Below are 21264 nucleotides of genomic sequence, written 5' to 3'. Positions count from 1 at the left end.
CACAGTGTTGTGGGATTACCATTATCCCTAATAGGCAAAGGTCTCCCCAGATGGCAGTGCAGGTGTGTGGAGCAGCAGTGGCGTAGGAGAATTGAAGAGCTCGTGTATCTAATCTGGAGGAACCGGGTTTGATTCCCAGCTCTGCCGCCTGAGCTGTGGAGGCTGATCTGGGGAATTCAGATTAGCCTGTGCACTCCCACACACGCCAGCTGGGTGACCTTGGGCTAGTCACAACTTCTCGGAGCTCTCTCAGCCCCACCTACCTCACAGGGTGTTTGTTGTGAGGGGGGAAGGGCAAGGAGATTGAAAGCCCCTTTGAGTCTCCTGCAGGAGAGAAAGGGGGGATATAAATCCAACTCTTCTTCTTCTTCTTCTTCTTCCACCTGCATTGTGCTCTCACCACCCGCATTGCAGCTTTTAGTTTGGTCTTAGATATTTGGTGCCGTTTCTCTGGCTGGTCCTTTCTTATTTTTGCATTTTATTTTACTTGGTTTGTTTATTTTAATCCCACCTTTATTCCACTCTGGGCAGCCAAAGTGGCTTTCAAAAAGTACAGTTGAAACAGATTTAAATTAAAACAAACAAGGAACAAAAAGTATGCAGGCAAGAGCAGAACTAGGGTGGGCAAACGAGGGCTTGCGCCTTGGGTGCTGCTTGAGGGGCACTTCATGCAGCCTAGAGCCCCCCACAAGCTCTGTCCCCCCACCATCAAACTGCCCCCCCCCCACCATGTTCGGTGCGGGGGCACAACTCAAGGCTGGCCTTGGACAGGCCTACCTTTGACTTGCAAGCTCCACCTAGAGAGCCAGGGTTAAGAGAGGGTGCATTCTAATCTGGAGAACCGGGTTTGATTCCCCGCTCTGCCACTGGAGCTGAGGAGTCTTATCTGGGGAACCAGATTAGCTTGTGCACTCTCACACATGCCAGCTGGGTGACCTTGGGCTAGTGGCATAATGGTTAAGAGCAGGTGCACTCTAATCTGGAGAACCAGGTTTGATTCCCCACTCTGCCACTTGAGCTGTGGAGTCTTATCTGGGGAACCAGATTAGCTTGTGCACTCCAACACATGCCAGCTAGGTGACCTTGGGCTAGTGGCGTAATGGTTAAGAGCAGGTGCACTCTAATCTGGAGAACCGGGTTTGATTCCCCGCTCTGCCACTTGAGCTGTGGAGTCTTATCTGGGGAACCAGATTAGCTTGTGCACTCTAGCACATGCCAGCTGGGCGACCTTGGGCTAGTCACAGTTCTCTGGAGCTCTCTCAGCCACACCCACCTCACAGGATGTTTGTTGGGGGAGGGGGGAAGGGAAAGGAGATTGTAAGCCCCTTTGAGTCTCCTACAGGAGAGAAAGGGGGGATATAAATCCAAACTCTTCTTCTTGAAGCCTGCAGTTTAAACCTGGATCCAGCCTTGAACTGCAAACTCTGCCCTGCCCAGGTCCGGCTTTACACCGCCGGCTCCGCCTCTGAAGTCTATGGGTTGTAGTGGAATGTGCACAATTGTAGATCTCAGTCAGCAAAGATTAGGGCTTAACCCATGGGAGGAACGGGCAGGGCAGAGGGAGGGCTGGGCAGTCATTCTATCTAGGAGGGTGTCGTGCCAAACCCAGGGAGCATTTCTCCTGCTCCCCAGAAGGCCTTCCCAAGGAAACGACTCCTTGATTGCAATCGGGACGGCTCTTCTGTCCTCCCTGCTCATCTCAGCCAGGCAGCCTCTGCACAGAGCTGAGCGTTTTCCAGGGGCCCGCTCGGAGCGATCTGGCATCGCCAGTCGATGAGCTGCCTCCCCAGAGATATTCCAGCTGCTTGTTGTAGGTAATGAATATGGGAGAGGGCTCGAAGATCAGCGGAGGGAGGAGAAACCTGCCTGGAAGAGCAACACTGAAGGGATAAGTGATTCACTGAGATCTCTCAGCTGGGCTCCGATTTTACGCCTCGAGCGCTTGGGCAAAGTTACTCCACTAGATGGCTGACAGGGGCTTGTGTTGCATTTCAGGTTACTGTGGGGGAGGAGAGCTACCTTGCTCACCCGACGTAGCGACCGGGAACAGATCCAGCACTCAAGAGCTGACCCCCAACTCGGGGGCACTTGATGGCTGTGGTAGGTACAGCGGGAGATCGAATCCCGTGCTGAGTTCTCCCGAACAGCACTCAAACTGGGAGAAATTACGTGCTGGCTGGAATTTGTCATAAAGAGGCATGCTTTTTTTATCCATGTGCCAGTGACAAATTTGGCTCTGACTCATTGGGACTGTGGCCCAAAGCCTCAGATCACACCCTTCTCTGCCTTGGGCCTGATTTTTACTTGGGGAGACTTCTGAGGCCATATTAATTTGTGTTTCGTGGACCGCCTGTAGAGAAAGTATCTGTATTAGCCTAACCGCAGCCATTTTGTATTAGCTCCACCACTGCCACCGTGTAGAGGAAGAGTTATAATCAGTCTCTCCCTAATCAAATGTCTCAGCCAAATCTGAATAACCTGGGCAGTGTCTCTACAGAGTTACTCTGCATAAAGTTATTCTGTGCTTCCTGATTTAATCTAAGAGCAATTGACTCCCATTGTCCCGAGTACTTAGAACAATAGAAGAGCTGCTAATTAGCTCAGCCCAGCAAGCCCAGCATGGGAAATTCCAGAGAATTTAGGAAAATGAAACTTAAAACTCACTTGCTCCCGCCCCTAACTGGGCAAAAGGGTATAAAAGTACTGAGCATCCCAACCCCAGTGCTTTCAATGCCTAGCTTGTACCTCTCTTGGTCTGGTTGGGTTGAGACACGATATCGTCCTTTACCTGGTCATTTGAATCCTTGTCCTCTACACCGCCTCATCCCTGGAGGGCTCTAGGCAGTGTACAACGCAACACATGATATCCAACAACAGTTAAAACACAATTGCAACCCTTAAACTCAATAGCAGCATACTGAAATTCTAAAACAGAGACAGCTTAAATCCCAAACTTCCCTAGACTCAAACAATCATAGACTTGAGAGAGACCCCCAAGGGCCATCAAGCTCACCCCCCTTGCAATGCAGGGACACACAATCAAAGCACTCCTGACTGATGGCCATCCAGCCTCTGTTTACAAACCTCAAAAGAAGGAGACTCCACCACTCTCCGACGCAGTGCACTCCACTGTCGAACAGCCCTGACAGTCAGGAAGTTTTTCCTGATGCTTAAGTGGAATCTCTTTTCCTTCACCTCGAACCCATGACTCCTGGTCCTAGTCTCTGGAGCCACAGAAAACAAGCTTGCTCCCTCACCAGCATGACATCCCTTTAAAGATCTAAACATGGCTATCATGTCACCTCTTAACCTTCTCTTCATCAAACTAAACATCCCCAGCTCCTTAAGTTTCTCCTCGTAGAGCATGGGTTCCAGACCTTTTACCATTTTGGTTGCCCTCCTCTGGACCCATTCCAGCTAGTCAATATCCTTCTTGAATTGCGGTGCCCAGAACTGGACACAATATTCCAGGTGAGGTCTAACCAATACAGAATAGAGAGGTACAATTGCATCCCTTTATCTAGACACTATGCTCCTATTGATACAGCCCAGAATCGCATTGGCTTTCTTGGCTGCTGCATCACACTTCTGACTCATGTTCAGCTTGTGGTCTACTAAGACTCCCAGATCCCTTTTCACATGTAGTGTTGTCAAGTCAGGTGTCACCCATCCTATATTTGTGCATTTCATCTTTTCTGCCTAAATGTAGTACCTTACGTTTATGCCTATTGAAATTCATTTTGTTTGTTTTGGCCCAGCTCTCTAATCTGTCCGGGTCATTTTGAATCCTGCCCCTATCCTCCAGGGTATTAGCTACCCTCTTCTAACTTGGTATCATGCGCAAATTTGAGTAACATGTCCTCTATTTCATCATCCAAGTCATTGATAAAAATATTCCCTGTTACAGTCATTCTGTTTTTTTTCACAATATTTCCCTTTAAGTCATCTTTTTGCCACTGTATTCGAGGCAACATACGTGTCAAAATAATACCTACAGTGTGACTCAGATGTTGTAAAAGGAAGACGGGGAAGAAAAAAGGGAGGGAAAGAGGCACATTCGGGCCTGAGCCCAGCTCAGATAGACTGCTGATAGAAGCTCTTGGAGAAGGGGGGGACGGAGGGAGGAAGCCAGAGGTGGGATCCAGCAGGTTCTCACCCGTTCCCGAGAGTGGGTTACTTATTATTTGTGAGTGCCGAGAGGGGGTTACTCATTGGGTCCGCTTTTCCGTTAGAAATTCCATTAGGTCCCAAAATCATAAAGTCCTGTTGTTTCCGATGTGGCTGGTTAGCGAAGGTAGAAAACGGGATAATTCTCCCTGTTGGGCTGTTTTAAAAACATGTTTTAGAAATATGGTAAAGTTCCTGGTTTAAGGAAAGTATCCTTCTTTTGATTTCTAGAAACAACATTAAGTATTTGAAAGTATTAAGTATTTGACAGGCAGTCAATTCGAGGAGAAGTAGTTGTTTCTGTTGGCAGCAGACGATAGGACTTGCTTGAATGAATTTAAATTATGGACAGAAAGATACCAGCTGGCGGTGGGGAACTTTTTTTATGCAATTAAGTTTTTTTACGAAGTAACGAAGAAATTATTAATACGCTTCCGGAATGCCCGGCCATTACTTACGTTGTACCCATACCATCCCCATTGGCGCTACGCCACTGTTTGAATCCCACCACCATGGGAACCTATTACTAGAATTTTTGGATCCCACCACTGGAGGAAGTCGGTGGCCACAGATCCCAGGGAGGCTGGCGCGGAGGGCTTCTTGGTTCTCTCTTCCCTTCTGGTGCAGCCGGATGGCATAAACTGGATTGTTGCGTGGCATTGTGAACAACTCTTCCTTTTCGGGGGGGTCTCTGTTTCTAGGCATCTACCTCAACGTCTGATGGAATGCTGACTCTTGACTTGATCCAAGAAGAGGACCCCTCCCCGGAAGACCCCGGCGCAACGGAGACAGCTTCGGAGATAAGACGGTCGCCCATCTCACGGCGGCGGGGCGCAGGTGTTCAGATTCCGAAAGGCGCCAAGCCGCCGGAGAAGGGACGGTGTAAAACAGCCTTCCGAGACAGGAGGACGCCTCTTGCGACAGATACTCGCAACGGAAGAATTCATTCGACAATAGGGACCATGTAATACGCCTCAGGTTCCGAAAAAGCTCTCCCACGCGGAGAAGAACAAATGCGCCTCCATGGAAGAGATTCTCTCTTGCCGGGATTTCACCGCGCAGTTGCACCGGGCCGTCCTGCGGAAAGACTAGAGACGCTAAACATCTCGGCCGCCGAGCCGGAGCAGCTGAGCCGCATCCAGGAACTCGTGGCGCTGAGACTCGAAAAGAACACCGCAGGAACTCTTGGCGAGGAGGTGAAGAGACTCACGGGGAGGGCAGGCGGAAGGCGAAGGAGCTGGGCACGGGGGCTGACGCCTCCTCCTCCTCCTCCTCGGGCTCCCCCTCGAAACCAGACTCAGAGGCCGTTTTGCAGGAGACCGAGCGGCTAGAAAACATGGGGAGAGCGATATTATACTAGGCAGCCAAGCCAAGGGTACTATCGAATCAAAGAGCTCCGGGACCTCTTTAAGCGGCTGTCCGATCCGAAGGCCCAACAGACCGCTTCAACGAAATTAAAATACAGAAAAAGAGTCAATTAGTAGGCCAGAAGGTGCGGGCGGGGCCGGGGGCCGGGGAGGGGGCTCACGATCAATCTCTATTTTTCTTGGCAGTGTTTGAAGCGTTGAGGTGCCTGCTCTCCTCCTGGCAAGCCCGCCCCCCTGCCCCGCCGCGTCCCCTACGACGCCCTTCCTTCCTAGAACTCCAGATGAACACATTCCAATAAGTCCAGCTGCGTTTGTGCTTTTTATTTATTCGGAAAGCATCCTCTCCCCGATGATATGTCTTCGGTCAAAGGCCCCCAAGTCAAGCGTAGTGCAGAACTCATTCAAAAGGAAGGACTAGTGCAGGGGTCTGCAACCTGCGGCTCTCCAGATGTTTGTGGACTACAAATCCCATCAGCCCCTATCCATCCATCCATCCATCCATCCATCCATCCATCCATCCATCCATCCATCCATCCATCCATCCATCCATCCATCCATCCATCCATCCATCCATCCATCCATCTTTCATCTATTTGTAGTCCATGAACATCTGGAGAGCCGCAGGTTGCAGACCTCTGGACTAGTGGATGCTGGGTCTTGTGTGTCTGGGGTAAGAGGGGCTGTAGCACATAGAATGTTGAAGGCTTTCACTGCCAGAATCAGTGATAGGGTATTCTGTGTGGGTTTTCGAGGGTTGTATAATTAGTGTTCTGATGCATTTTCTCCTAGCGTTTTGCCTACCATAACGGCATCTTCTGCGACTGCCAGGTGCAGGTCACAACGTTCTTCCAGGAAAAAATCGCGACAATGTAACACGACCATACAACCCGGAAAACCCACAACACACAGAGAATGTCATCTAGAGATCGTCGTTACTTTCAGGGACTTCGATTGATTTACCAGAAAGACTTCCGGTGGGGCGCTAGAAAGGGAGCTTAGCAGAACCCCAAAAAGCACTCCTGTTGGTAGCCCGGTTCTTGAGGCCTGCTTGGAGTTGGGTCTGTTGTTGCTGTTGCTGATTCCTTCAACATCCCCCCGCCCCCCCGGCTCCTCCTGTGCCTCTTTCTAGGCACGCTGCCCCTCTTCCTTAGGGCCAGTCCTCTGCCCACAGCTACAATCTTGGCCTGGCACAAAGGAACCAAGCGTCTTTCCTGCCCAAACTGGACGATCTATTTAATTCCCACAACACGGTCACCAAATCAAAACGCCCTCATCCATCCGGTACTGCTTGGAAAACCGTCTGCTCGAATGGGAAAACCCAGTTTTAACAGGTTTGCTTTATTTTTGATTTTTATCCCTCCCTACCCCAGCCAAAGGCTGGGCTTGGGGCGGCCAACACCATAAATACAACATTCGCAATTCTGCATACAAGCACAAGTTAATATAATACAAAATGACTAAGAAAACTCCGCCCTCTCAGTAGACAGATTGTCTTATAAATGTACAAGAGTTTGGGTCCCTGTCATTTCTTATCCTACTTTCCGATGGGGGTTCTCATCCAGTCAGTCTGGCTACATTCATGTAGCCCATCCATCCTTAGTTTCAGCTTATTTAGTAAAAGGAAGGTGAAGGTTAAGTCTTGCTTCAGCAGAATTTGAGACCTCTACATGTTGACAGAGAGAAATTTTTCTCTCTTCCTCACAATACTAGAACCAGGGGGCATCCATTGAAAATACTGGGGGAAAGAATTAGGACTAATCAAAGGAAACACTTCTTCACGCAACGTGTGATTGGTGTTTGGAATATGCTGCCACAGGAGGTGGTGATGGCCACTCACCTGGATAGCTTTAAAAGGGGCTTGGACAGGAATTACTGGAGGAGAAATTAGATCTATATTTCCTGTCTTGATCCTCCTTGATCTGAGGTTGCAAATACCTTAGCAGACCAGGTGCTCGGGAGCAGCAGCCGCAGAAGGCCGTTGCTTTCACCTCCTGCCTGTGAGCTCCCAAAGGCACCTGGTGGGCCACTGCGAGTAGCAGAGAGCTGGACTAGATGGACTCTGGTCTGATCCAGCAGGCTAGTTCTTATGTTCTTAAGGCCATTGCTTTCACATCCTGCAGGTGAGCTCCCAAAGGCACCTGGTGGGCCACTGCGAGTAGCAGAGAGCTGGACTAGATGGACTCTGGTCTGATCCAGCAGGCTAGTTCTTATGTTCTTACATACTGCTAAACGCAGTTTGTGGTTGGCAGATGCTCTCAAAGGCTCTCAAAGGGTTCACGACTCGTGTCCTTCAAAGTGCTGATGGTTTTTATGGGCCCAGGGTCTGATTCAGTGTTAGAAGAAGAAGAATTTGGAATTATACCCCCCCCCTTTCTTCAACCGTAAGGAGTCTTAAAGCGGCTTACAAATCCCGTCCTCTCCCCACAACAGACTCCTTGGGAGGTAGGTGGGGCTGAGAGAGTTCAGAGAGAACTGTGACTAGCCCAAGAAGAAGAGGAGGAGGAGGAGTTTGGATTTATACCTCCCTTTCTCTCCTGTAAGGAGGCTCAAGAACTGGCCTGGCTCAGCACCACCTCTCCCTACAGCGGAGCACCTTTGGCCCAGAGGTTGGTGGGGATGAGAGAGTTCTGAGAGAACTGTGACTGGCCCAAGGTCTCCCAGCAAGCTTTGTGTGGAGGAGTGGGGAATCAAGCACAGTTCTCCAGATCAGAGCCCACCCCCCACTTGCAGAAGGCCTAGAAGTGCCCGCGGAAATGGGCGGAGAGGGGAGGGAATCCGACCAGAGGCTAGTCCAGATGGCTCCCCTTCTCTGCAAGCGATGCTCAGACTCAAGCCAGGCCCCGGGAAATCTAACCTGGGTCCTCGATCGTATCTCAGGTATCTTCATCGTGCTGACATCTCCAGATCAGCACTTTTGTGAAGCGGCGCAGCTCGGCTTTCGTGCTTGTGCGTAACCGGATCAGAGGCGGAAATCACACTCTGTTTCTTTGGGAGGCCTGGGGGAGGTTGTGTTTCTTCAAGAGGCGCAGCGTGACGGGGCGAACGGCAGCATCTTCCACCGATGGGAGGCCACTGAAAAAATTCGGGGTTGCTGTACAGAGGTCGAGGAGAATGGCAGCAAGCGGTTCTGCAGTCGTCTCTTGCCGCCGACACATCCCTAACTTGCCAGGTGTCTTCGCGACACTCCAGATGTTATGGACTACAATTCCCATCAGCCCCTGCCAGCATGGCCAATTGGCCATGCTGGAAGGGGCTGATGGGAATTGTAGTCCGTAACATCTGGAGTGCCAAAGGTTCGCCACCACGGATCTACAGGGTCGCCATTCAGTCGGCTGTGACTTCAGCCCTTTCTACCACCAGCATTTTAACCGCAGTTTGCCTTCCTGTGATTCTCACAGGACGGCTTCTTATCTGATCCTTCTTTGCCAGGGCAGGCCCATCTTCATCTTTCGAACTACTTGACCGCAGCCAGCGTTGGCCTCCCCTTGCCTTCTTTCCTGCCATCTAAACATAACAGCGCCCAGCCCTTTTTGCTTGTCCTCAGAGGATTTGCTATCTCAAGTGATTTTCACCCGTCTTGAGTGGTTTTCCTCTCAGTCCTGTTTATTTCGCTGACAGCACCTCAGAGATCAACAACATTTTGGGGAGTGCTAGCTTTTGAGAGTCAAAATTCCCTTTGTCCTGCTCCTATCTGATGAAGGAAGCGTTGACTCTCAAAAGCTTATATCTCCCCCACCAAATTTTTTTTTTGGCAGAATAAAATGTGGGCCAAGTGGCACTTTTAAGCCCAAACAAGTCTTATTCTTGGTATAAGTTTTTGTGTGCAGCTTATCTAAAGAAATGAACCTGCACCAGTGGCGTATCTACCTAGGGACAAGGGGTATCCCTTGTCCCCAGGCGCCACTCTTCTGGTCACGTGGGGGGCACAAAATCACGTGACCTGGAAGGCCTGCTGCCTTGTCGTTTCCACAGACCCGTCCGTATCAGTCGAGGCATGCAAAAACGACGAGGCAGCAGGACTTCCTGCTACCTCCAAGTGCCCTCAACCTCACCCTGGACTCCCCCCTTCCTTTTCCCCTCCTGCCGACTGGGCTCCCAGCCGGCAGGGGGAGTCTGGGGGGGGGAGGTGGGCACCCTATACCTTGCCCATGTCCATTGTGACATGGGCGGGGTCAAGGGCAGGGGGTGGAGCCTGGGGGCATCAGGGGCGTCCTGGAGACAATTTGTCTCCGGGTGCCATTTACCCCCGGTATGCCTCTGACCTGCACACTGAAGTTTATACCAAGAATAAAACTTGGTTGGCCTTAAAGATGCCACCGGTCACGAGCCTTTTTCTGCTGCTTCACACCGACACAGCTACACACCTGAATCTACCCCCCAAATCTCATTTTTTCTCTAAGGCGCTTTTGGACTCGAATCCGGTTCTTCCACTGCAGACCAACAGGGCAATCCTTTGGAGCTATAATTTCGCGGATATCTTTCACGATATCTTTCGTGAGTGGCAACAACCAGAAAGGAACGCAGTGGTCTAAAACGAGGACCGCTTCTTGTGTTTTGGGCAGAGTTACTTCTTCTTGCCAACACCTCAAGACACACACCTGCCCCCTCGGGTCGTGTCTCTTACACATTCCAGGTTGAATTGTTTCTGGGTCTTCCTTTGCCTACAATGGAAGTGCTTGTTAAAGAGGCAGAAAACAAGCATCTCGTTTGAGTCAACTGAACTTACAAGTTTCCTCTGTGGCTCCAGTCCCCCAAATGCCGATGTAGCCGTCTTGGTGGTCGGGTGTGGATTAACGGATCTCCAGAGCAGGTGAAGAGATTTTCCTCTGCATGGGGAGATGAAAGTGGGCTTGGGCAAAGGGGGATATCCCAGGGTTGCGCTCACTCAGTGGTTTTGTTCTCAAACCGTGTGTTCATCTCAGTGTTTTATTTCAGAGAAATCCTGGTGGAATATTTTAAAGTGTTTTCTCTCCCCCCCCACCCCCCCAAATCACTTTGTTTCTTTCGGTAGCCATTATCTCATCACCCTGTTTGATTAGAATTCCAGCTCCAAGGGTCTGCAACCTGCGGCTCTCCGGATGTTCATGGACTACAATTCCCATCAGCCCCTGCCAGCATGGCCAATTGGCCATTTTGGTGTAACCTCTATCTGTGGGTTCTGTGGGGCAGAACTTGGAATGAGTTTGCAACAACAAATTTAAAAAACAAAATGGTTTACTTTCTTAACATATAACACCAAACATCAACATTTAACATCACACTTCAAGGTCCTGTTCAGGTTGCATTTTCAAGTCCTTATATATTTATACAGCTCCAAGCGTGATACCGCCAAGCCCAATTCTTCTCTTGCAGAAGTGGGATTGGCTAAACTGAAGACCTCCAAAAGGGCTTGGTGAACAGGATTCAACATAATGAAGGTTTCCAGGAGAACTCTCACCCATTACAACCACAAAAAAGAAACCCCTGGGAAACAATAAGAAGCTCCAACATTTTACAACATAGCAAAAATAAACAACTACCTTCACCACTAGTTCCCAAACAACATTGCAGTTACTACTTGACAAAGGTGTTCAGGGCTTATACAAACCAAAGGTCCCAGTCTGGTAGCCTCGTCTCCTCCAAACTAACATGAGCTCTGCAGCCTTCTGCTGCTTTGAGTCTCCACCCCTTTCTGGATCAACCCATTCTGAGCATGGGGGTTACAGTGGCAGGGGCTGATGGGAATTGTAGTCCATGAACATCTGGAGAGCCGCAGGTTGCAGACCCTGATTGCTAGCCTGTTGACGTTCCGGCTTTTCAAAAATTCCATTTCTGCATCTGTGTGAGTGTGAAGTCCCAGGTATGCTCTCCAAGAAGGAGCTGAGTTAGTCTCTGTCAGGCCCGGCTCCCGTTTGGCTTGACATCAGTAGACTGGAGTTAACCGACCCTTACAATCCCTGGGGTCCTGTACCAAGCCAGCAAGCAGCTCACTGCTTGTGGCCAAGTTTTGGGGGCTTAGAGGTCATCTGGCTGGATGCCTGATCAGTCTTGGGGTAGGCACTGTCTCAAGTGGACTGAGATCATACCAGAGTTGGTGTCAGTTGAAATCGATATGCGGGGAAGTAGAAGAAGAAGAGTTTGGATTTATATCCCCACTTTCCTCTCCTGTAGGAGACTCAAAGGGGCTGACAAACTCCTTTCCCTTCCTCCCTCACAACAAACACCGTGTGAGGTAGGTGGGGCTGAGAGAGCTTTGAAGAACTGTGACTAGCCCAAGGTCACCCAGCTGGCGTGTGTGGGAGCGCACAGGCTAATCTGAATTCCCCAGATAAGCCGCCACAGCTCAAGTGGCAGAGCGGGGAATCAAACCCGCTTCCTCCAGATTAGAGTACACCTGCTCTTAACCACTACGCCACTGCTGCTCCAGTGTTATGGACCGGCCAGGGGGTGTACTGAAGACCTTGGAGAGCTACTTCCAGCCAGAGTAAACAGTACTGGTCTTGATGGGTGGGCAGGGGGCAGAAGCAGAAGAGATATGCTTAGCAGGAACGACTCACGAGCAGCAAAAACGCCAGCCAGAGCCTGCCCCAGATGGGGAATCTTAGCCATGGGATGGATAGCTGGAGCCAGCTAGGCTCCGAGGAGTCCTGGAGGCCACGGAAGAAAGTGGCACTATTTGTGGCACTCTGAAGCGAATTAGAGGCAGAAGTTTCTGCTCCTGGGTTTGGGGGGAGCAGCAGTGCCCTAGAAAGCAACCGCTCAAGAACTAGGATTCTGCATGCCTCTCGTTGTAACCATGGGTGCAAACCACTGCAAGTCTTGTCGCGTACTGGAGAAAAACACACGCTGCACCTGAAACCCGTGGTAGTGCATGCGCGGCCTCCCCTCTTTCCGCCCTACCCGGTCTTGCTGTGTCCTACTCCTGCGAGCAGCCGTGTGCATGCGGCCTTGGACGGAGGCAAATGTGTAGACCGACGCGCTCTTCCGTGTCCCTTCCGCCCCTCCGGCGTCTGTGCTCCCATGACTTAGTCCACTTTGTAGAATATCCTAACGAAAGTTGCTAAGTTCTGCTTCTTCAAAAAGTTCTGCGGATGCTAAGGAAACCGTTTAAAAAAAAAAAAAAAAGAACCACTATGCAAGCCAGCCTCAATAAAAGAAAAGATTAGTTTTACTTCCTTCTCTTACGTGTTGTCGTCAAGCTCCGTCTCCTCGTTTCGTCTGGCGGCCTGTACCGCGTTTACGTATTCAGATGCTCTCGTGATTAAGGGGAAAGCTTTTCTTCTCCAGGGATCTGGCACGGAATTTCGGACGTGGCTGCCAGGAAACGAACCCATCGGGTTTTTATCTGCGCCCGCCCTGGAGGGGCCTGCCGTGAGCTCTGGGAGAAAAAACCCTTTTGGAAAGCAGCTGAGGGAACCAAAGGCCAGGGCAGGTGGGGAAAGGGGAGAAGAGAAGAGCATGAAGGTCTGTAGGAGAAGGGGAAACTTGATTTGCCGTTCAGAGCATCACCCCCAAGGGCTGATTCTGGGGGGAACCTGGCACAACGGAAAGATCTCCATGAAGCCGCAGGTCGAGGGTTCGTGTCACTGAGGGTTGCCAACTCCACTTTGGGAAATTCCTGGAGATTTGGGAAAGAGGGCAGGGCTGGGTTTGGGGAGGGACCCCAGCAGGGTATATTACAGTGATGGCGAACCTTTTCAAGGCCGAGTGCCCAACTGCAACCCAAAACCCACTTATTTATCGCAAAGTGCCAACATGGCAATTTAACCTGAATACTGAGGTTTTAGTATAGAAAAAATGGTTGGCTCCAAGGCGCGCGTTACTCAGGAGTAAGCTTGGTGGTAGTCGGTGGCTTTTCTTTGAAGCAACTGTGCAATTCTTCCAACGGGTGAATCACGACCCTAGGAAGGTTTACTCAGAAGCAAGCCCCATTGCCAGCAACCGAGCTTACTCCTGGGTAAAGGATCCTGCTTTAGATCTTTGCATGAAAATCAGTGGGGTTTAACAGCGCTTAACAGGGTTACCTACACTGCTTCCCCAAAACTAGGTCTTAGGTTTAATGCTGAGCCCAGTGGCCCAGGCCAGCCTAGATATGTGGGGGGGCACTCTGTTTGCACGTGCCCACAGAGAGGGCTCTGACTGCCACCTCTGGCACCCGTGCCATAGGTTCGCCACCACTGGTATATTACCATCAGCTCTGGCTTTCAGACCTGCCACTTTCTCCAGGGCAGGGGTCTGCAACACCATGGTGGCAGGGGCTGATGGGAATTGTAGTCCATGAACATCTGGAGAGCTGCAGGTTGCAGACCCCTGCTCCAGGAGAACCGATCTCTGTAGTCTGGAAATCGGTTGTAATTCCAGGAGATCTCCCTGCCCTACCTGGAAATTGGCAGCCCTTCCTTGTCTTTGGTATCTGCTCACCAGACAGGGAAAGTCCGTTCTTTGCCACTTGAACCCACCTCCCCAGTCCTCCGTGACCTTGTCGATTTTTGTTTCTCCCATCCGAAGTCCTCTAAACTCTGCGACTACGGCCACATCTCGCGGCAGTGAGTTGCGTCTGCGTTGCCTGGAGTACTTTCTCAGCTTCCTTCTGGTACTTGTGGCCGATCCGTTTCCCCCGCTGCCTTTTGTGGGGAGCAAGAATGTAAGAATTTGGTCATCCCCCCCCTACCCACATGGCACAGTTCTGGAAACCGGTACCAAGCATCCGCTCCCTCCCTATCCGGACAAATTGAAATGCTGCAACGTTATCTTTTTCCGTCGTCTTCTCCCGCTCTGAGATGTGGGTTTGGCAAAACAGTGAAAACCGTTCCAGGTAGTTGTTTTGTCTGTTTCTAAGGAATCCACCGGGTTGGATCCTGTGGATCTGTTCTGCTACAGCGGGTGCTTTCCCGAGCACAAGATTCCCTCTCTTGATGGGACTCTTACGGCCCAGGAGAGCTCCGGATACTAAGAGGAAGCACACGGGTCCGTGGCCCCGTGAATCCAGACGAGTCCGTTTCTGAGGTCCCTTCTCTTTCACGTCGGGGTGTGTTTCTGCTCTCCCTTGACCCCCCCCCCCGCCTTCCCCTTCTGAGGCCAAGCCATCTCTGCACTGATTTTTATGTGAAACCTTTTTTAAAAGCCGGGGCAGTCCTTTGTACGGCCCTTTTCTTGCACCAGCCTGCAGCCGCGCTTCTTTACCTTGTTTGATATTTGAGGCTGTGAAAAAAAGATCATAAGAATAAAAGAAGTGAATGTTTGTAAGAACGTCTCAAGGTGTTGATGTGTGGGGCCTCAAATTGGGGGGCTGGGGTTGTGTAACCTAAAAGTGGGGGAGGTTACATATTGAGGTTTATTTAAATCATCTATTAGCCGTCTTTATGCCTTATACCAGTGGTTCTCAACCTTCCTAATGTCGCGACCCTTTAATACAGTTCCTCGTGTTGTGGTGACCCCCAACCCTAACATTTATCCATTTTACAGATGGAGAACACTGATGCAGAGAGTCTTAGGTGACCCCTGTGAAAGGGTCGTTCGACCCCCAAAGGGGTCCCGACCCCCAGGTTGAGAACCACTGCCTTATACGAACCTAAAACCACGAGTTAAAATCAATCATTGTAAACTGCAGGTAGGCAGAGCAACCAATCAAAAGCCCTCATCGGTCGACTCCCCACGGTCAATTAATCGTGTGATACTCATGCAAAATATCCAGGTTTCAGCAACAACTCCCCACTGCTTGAGCGACGAACAGGGATTCATCTCGTTTCTGGCGCTCGTTCTCCCCCTTATCCCGCGTCCTGGCAGAACCTCCTTGCAAGTACAACTTTTTTCCCTTAACACGCTTTCAATCCAGTTTTGTGGGTAGGAACCGGGATCCAATCTGTGTTTGAAATTCCCACTGTGGAGCGTGACGCAAGTCTAGCAACCAATCAGCTCTCAGCAGGCACTGAGCAATGCGCGCGCAGCCTCTTCTGGGTTTCGATTTCGCCGTTGCTCTCGGCATTAGTATAACAAAAAACCGCTTAAACGATTAACCGTTCGCCCAGTGGTGGGATCCAAAAATTTTAGTAACAGGTTCCCAGGGTGGTGGGATTCAAACTGTGGCGTAGCGCATGTGGGGCTGGGTGGGGCATGACAGAGGCGTGGCGATACATTCATAGGCGGGGCTGTGGCAAATACGCAGCCACTGCGCGGATCCTTGAAGTGAGAAAGCAGTGTGCGCAGGTGCAGGCTGCCATACTGCGCCGGTGCCCCTCATAGACTGCTTCCAGAAGTTCATGCGCGCTACAGCCGAGACGAGGGACGTAACTACGGCAAAAACCCCATGGCAAAATCACCCATTAGTGGCTTACTCTGCGGCACACACGATAATTAGTAACCTACTCTCGGGAACCTGTGAGAACCTGCTGGATCCCACCTCTGCGTTCGCCCTTCCAAACAAGCGAAAACCCACTTAGCGCCTAAACGCTTAAACATACATCCGTGCAAACAAGTGAACCTCAGGTTAGCAAGTCGAATTTCCTGCCTCGAAAAGGTCCCGCCCCAACACGGCACGCCAGCCAATCAGGAGAGACCCGCAAAGGAGATGCCGCGTGGTAGTGGGGATTGCTACATTTCTGGGATCCAAGATAGGCCTACATGTCTCCGCTGCGGTGGGGAGGTTGAAACCTCGATTAAAAGGTGCGGTTTCTTTACAAACTTGGTTTGATCTAGATAGAAATTCCCCGTGGGGAATTGACCATCAATAAAATTGCCTCTTAAAGATCAAAAGTGAGGGGGCCAGGCACATGTCTCTGGGGAAGTCGTTCCATCATCATGGGGATGCCACCCAAAAGGTCCTTTGCGATATGCCCACCAGACCTATTATTTGGTTGATGGGACAATCAAGAAGGCCTCTCCTTCTTTTCTTCATTTCCACGCAGGAACATGACGGTAGAAGACGGTTGACAGAAGACGGTCGACGGGGTAGAAAATGTTGACAGAAAGGAATTTTTCTCTCTTTCTCACAATACTAGAACCAGGGGGCATCCATTGAATATGCTGGGGGGAAGAATTAGGACAAATAAAAGGAAACACTTCTTCACGCAACGTGTGATTGGTGTTTGGAATATGCTGCCACAGGAGGAGGTGATGGCCACTAACCTGGATAGCTTTAAAAAGGGCTTGGACAGATTTATGGAGGAGAAGTCGATCTATGGCTACCAGTCTTGATTCTTCTTGATCCGAGACTGCAAATGCCTCAGCAGACCAGGTGCTCAGGAGCAGCAGCAGCAGAAGGCCATTGCTTTCACATCCTGCACGTGAGCTCCCAAAGGCACCTGGTGGGCCACTGCAGGTAGCAGAGTGCTGGACTAGATGGACTCTGGTCTGATCCAGCAGGCTCGTTCTTACATTCTTAGACAGCTGTGGGGGGGGGGGGACGCTCTCCTCCCCCCACCTTGGTCTCTCTGGTTTTGCTTCCCTGACAATGGCTTGCATTTATCCCAGGGAGTCCTGGAAGTGCAGTTGACACATGGGGGAGGGGGGGCAGGCAGCTGGCTCCTTCTTCGTGGACTGCGCCGCTGCGTGTTGGGGGGGGAGAGGCGGAACGCATCGGATTTGCTTCCATTTCCACTGTCAGCATCGCAGACTGCCGGTGGCAACGTACTGAAAACAGCATTGTGTCTTCACCACAGCTTCCCCTCCACTTGATCTTGCCAGCGCCCCTCCTATCCCCCCCCCTCACCATCTTGTGGGGGGGGGGTTCTGCTGGACCAGCCAATCACTGGCTTCCTCCAGCTTCACACCATATAAGGCAAAGCACAGCCAAGGAAACCCTCGTCCCCCCCCCAGTGTCCCCCCCTCCTCCTCCTCCCCCCAATTCTCTTGGTCGCCTGATCCATCCGCGGAGCAGAAGCTAATCCTGTTAGAGGCGCTTCTGCCTGCCGGGCCGGGCTCCCGCTGTTTGCAAGAAGCAAAGCAAAATACAGAAGGAGCCTCTCAGGGGCAGGGAACGCAGCCCCACTGCAAAATTAAAGGGACGTCGATGCGTTAAAACGCATAAAACGGTAAAACGCATCACATTTGCACCTGAGTTTTAAGGTGCTGAAAACAAGGTGGTGGAAGAGGTATGCACTTGTGCCGCTAAAATGATGGCGAATGAGACACACACAGACACATCCCTGCCTGTTTGGAAATATGGTTGTACCACAGGCACACGGGGAGCCTGCTGTGGGGGCATCTCAACTCGTGTACACCCAGCGCAAGATGACCTCCAGTTTCCAGGGAAAGAAGAAGAAGAGTTGGATTTATATCTCCCCTTTCTCTCCTGTAAGGAGACTCAAAGGGTCTTACAATCTCCTTTCCCTTCCCCCCTCACAACAAACACTCTGTGAGGTAGGTGGGGCCAGTGGTGGGATCCAAATATTTTAGTAACAGGTTCCCTCACCAGCCCCCCCTCAGCAAAGGGGGCAGAGGCGTACCCTAGAGCAGAAACCTGAGCCCTAGGTAAAGGCAAGGTTGGTTCCCCCCGCCCCCCATGGGCAGCCATCCCACCACGACCCCCCAAATTTTTTTTGCACCAGGTCATTTCTAAATCATCATCACATTATAGAAAATGCCCCAACTTCATGGAAATCTGAACACAGCAATGGTGGGAACGCACGGGTTCTTTGATAGAGACTGGTGAGATAAAAGGTACGAAAGGCTGAGAATCAATGAATTGCAGTACCTGAAAGGGATGGCGAACCCAGTTCAAGGGAGTTACATTATTAGTCGCAATTGCTATATGGAACCTTCACGTTCAAAGGCAGGATGCCTCTCGGGGAGGTGAGGGCGTGGAGGTGGAAAAGCTGACCCAATTAGTAACCCCCTCTCGGCACACACAAATAATTAGTAACCCACTCTCGGGAACTGGTGAGAACCTGCTGGATCCCACCTCTGGGTGGGGCTGAGAGCTCAGAAGAACTGTGACCAGCCCAAGGTCACCCAGCTGGCGTGTGTGGGAGTGCACAGGCTAATAATCTGAATTCCCCAGATAAGCCTCCACCGCTCAGGCGGCAGAGCGGGGAATCAAACCCGGTTCCTCCAGATTAGAATGCACCTGCTCTTATATTTATTTATTTATTTATTTATTTATTTATTTATTTATTTATTTATATATTCGGTTTATAGACCGCCCTCCCCCTAAGGGCTCAGAATGATTGAGCAAGCATAAATGAAACACAATATAGCAAATCGGTTAAAATTCAATAAGTTAAATAGTGCAGGCTCTAAAGAATGAAGTAAACCTTTTCCCATTGGAAATGCAGCATTAAGATTAACATTGGTACATGATGGCATCCACTGTGCTCCTCAGCCTTGAGGGGTGGTAGGATTCAATGATGTTATCAGAGGAGGGGGAACGAAAGGGAGGGAGGGGCCCCTCATCAGCAGCTGGTCTCCCCGAAGGCCTGTGAACAGTTCAGTCTTGAGGCCCTCGCAGAACTCAGCAAAGGTCCGCCAGAAGGTGGTGGCCCGGACAGGTAGTGGTAGAGCGTTTCACCAGGCCGGGGCAAAGAGCTGTGAAGGCTCTGGCCCTGGTTGAAAACAACCCATTATCATTGAGGGGCCAGGGATCCTCAAATAGAAGTAGCCTCTGCTGAGCGCAAGAAGACGGTTTGCAAGACATATAAGAGTGGGCGGTCCACTTGAGTGCGGAGGCCCCAGGCCGCGCAAGGCCTTAAAGGTCAACACCAACACCTTGAAAGTGATTCGGTATTCAACTGGTAGCCAGTGAAAGGAGTTGCATAGTTGCAAAAGGTGTATGTGCGTGCCAATATTTATTTATTTATTTATTTATTTATTTATTTATTTATTTGTTGTATTTGTATACCGCCCTCCCCGAAGGCTCAGGGCGGTTTCCAACAAAATAAAAATTTAAAACATCATATATATAAGTTAATTAAAATACATAAAATATTAAACTAGAGATGGCTTCAGCTATTCTATTCCCCCTTTTATGAACCCACGGGAGGCCAGATGTTTGCTTTTTATTGCAGTTGATATCATCCCGGCTGGCCAAACGCCTGGCGGAACAGGTCCGTTTTACAGGCCCTGCGGAAACTTTGTAAATCCCGCAGGGCCCTGATCTCACCTGGAAGCCTGTTCCACCAGGTAGGGGCCAGAGCCGTAAAAGCCCTGGCCCTTGTAGAGGCCAGCCGGATCGCCTTGGGGCCAGGGATCACCAGTAGGTCCGCCTCCGATGAACGGAGGGGCTACTAGAAGGGCGATATAGGGAGAGACGGTCCCTTATTGGGGATGTTTAGGAAAGGGGTTGAAAATAAAGCAGCTGATGTCATAATGCCCCTGTACTGATCAAAGGTGTGGCCTTATTGGGAATACTGTGTTCAGTTCTGGTCGCCGCATCGCAGAGCTAGAAAAGGGACAGAGGAGGGCAACCAGGACGGTTAAGGTCTTGGGGCACCTTTGTTACTGCGCTGCCTGGGTAACTTTTACTCTCCCAGATCCGCCAGCTCTCAGCGGCGCAGAGGAACAGAAACAGGACCCAACACAGCGAGAATAGTGAAAAACAAAAATGAGTTTATTGAGATGCTGACCTACGTGTCAGCACCTCCGCACCACGGCAACTGCAGCCGCCTAGCAGCTTTACAACAACTTTTATACACAGTCTCCCGCCCGGGAATCCGGGAGGGTACAGGACAACCTACAATCATTCATACACAAATACATAGGAACCAATTAGAGTCCAGAGGGCAGTCCCTTCTTGAATTTGGCGGCCGAAGCAGGGCGAAGCGATGGCGTAAACTGGCCGAGGAGAAAAACACCAAAGAGTCACTGGGTGCTTAGGGCCAGGAAACGCAGGCTAACGACGGCTTGGCACCCTTATCTGCCTGCTGGTGGGATGCAAGAGCAGATGGAAGTAGCTTCTTCCGGAGTCCCTTTTATGTCAAACGTCCATTCCTGCAATTGTTTGCAAATGAAAGGGACGTGGAAGTGGAGAGCAGGGGTGGATTCCATAACATTGAGCCAAGGAGGTTCCGTGCGAACCTAAATGCCAAATGCACAACAGCGTCAATTCCCTACATTCTACCTAATACAACTTGTTCCTATCTAACTTATAAAGAAATAAAACATAATTTCACCTTTATTAACAACAAGATCAGAAATGGAAAAATTCGTTTCTGACTCCGCTATCACCTTCCCTCTGAGGAAAGGCTGAAGAGTGGGAATTTTCAGCTCAGAAAAGAGTCGACTAAGAGGGACATGATGGAGGCTTATAATATTATGCATGGCGTGGAGAGAACGGCCAAAGATAACCTTTTCATCCCTCTCCCAGAGCACTGGACCCCAAATACCAGAACTGGTGAAGTTGACGGGCGAAAGGAAATACTCTGAAGCGAGTGATTCCAACAAATAACGAATTAAGCCAAGGATGCCAGAGCTGTACGAACATGAACAGCATATCCTAAAAGAAGAGTTAGGCGGCATCGCCTATATATTATGGAGATAAACCTCAACAGTTCTGTAAGGCAGGACAGGTGAAAAGGGAGCCTCGGTGGATAACGTCGGCGCTTTCTCGCTCTGTAAATATTTATGCCGGCCAGATGGCAAATGGCACGTTTGTAAGTGGTTTCCCCTCCCTTTGTCGATTTGATATGATTATCTAGACTAGAGGATTGTTTCGCGGCTCTACGTTAAATGAAAGCTCTCGGGAGAGTTTGTTTGCCAATCTGAATGTTTTTAGTCCTGCTTCATCTTCCCTGTTTGGCTGGCAAAACAAGAAACGATG

General features: G+C 50.4%; 1 protein-coding gene across 1 annotated transcript in view; it reads left to right on the top strand.

Annotated features, from left to right (window-relative positions):
* PLEKHO1 (pleckstrin homology domain containing O1) overlaps nucleotides 1–4888 on the top strand; it is a 35317-nt gene extending 30429 nt beyond the window's left edge. The window contains exons 3-4 of the mRNA XM_048503956.1: nucleotides 1996–2100; nucleotides 4869–4888. Of these exons, the coding sequence (XP_048359913.1) occupies nucleotides 1996–2100; nucleotides 4869–4888 (125 nt within the window). The remainder of the gene's footprint in view (nucleotides 1–1995; nucleotides 2101–4868) is intronic.
* Nucleotides 4889–21264: the final 16376 nt, after the last annotated feature.

Source organism: Sphaerodactylus townsendi, linkage group LG01 (assembly GCF_021028975.2).
Source record: "Sphaerodactylus townsendi isolate TG3544 linkage group LG01, MPM_Stown_v2.3, whole genome shotgun sequence".
Classification (NCBI taxonomy): Eukaryota; Metazoa; Chordata; class Lepidosauria; order Squamata; family Sphaerodactylidae; genus Sphaerodactylus; species Sphaerodactylus townsendi.
The sequence above is the reverse complement of the archived record's forward strand: the minus strand, read 5'-3'. Positions and strand labels throughout refer to the sequence as shown.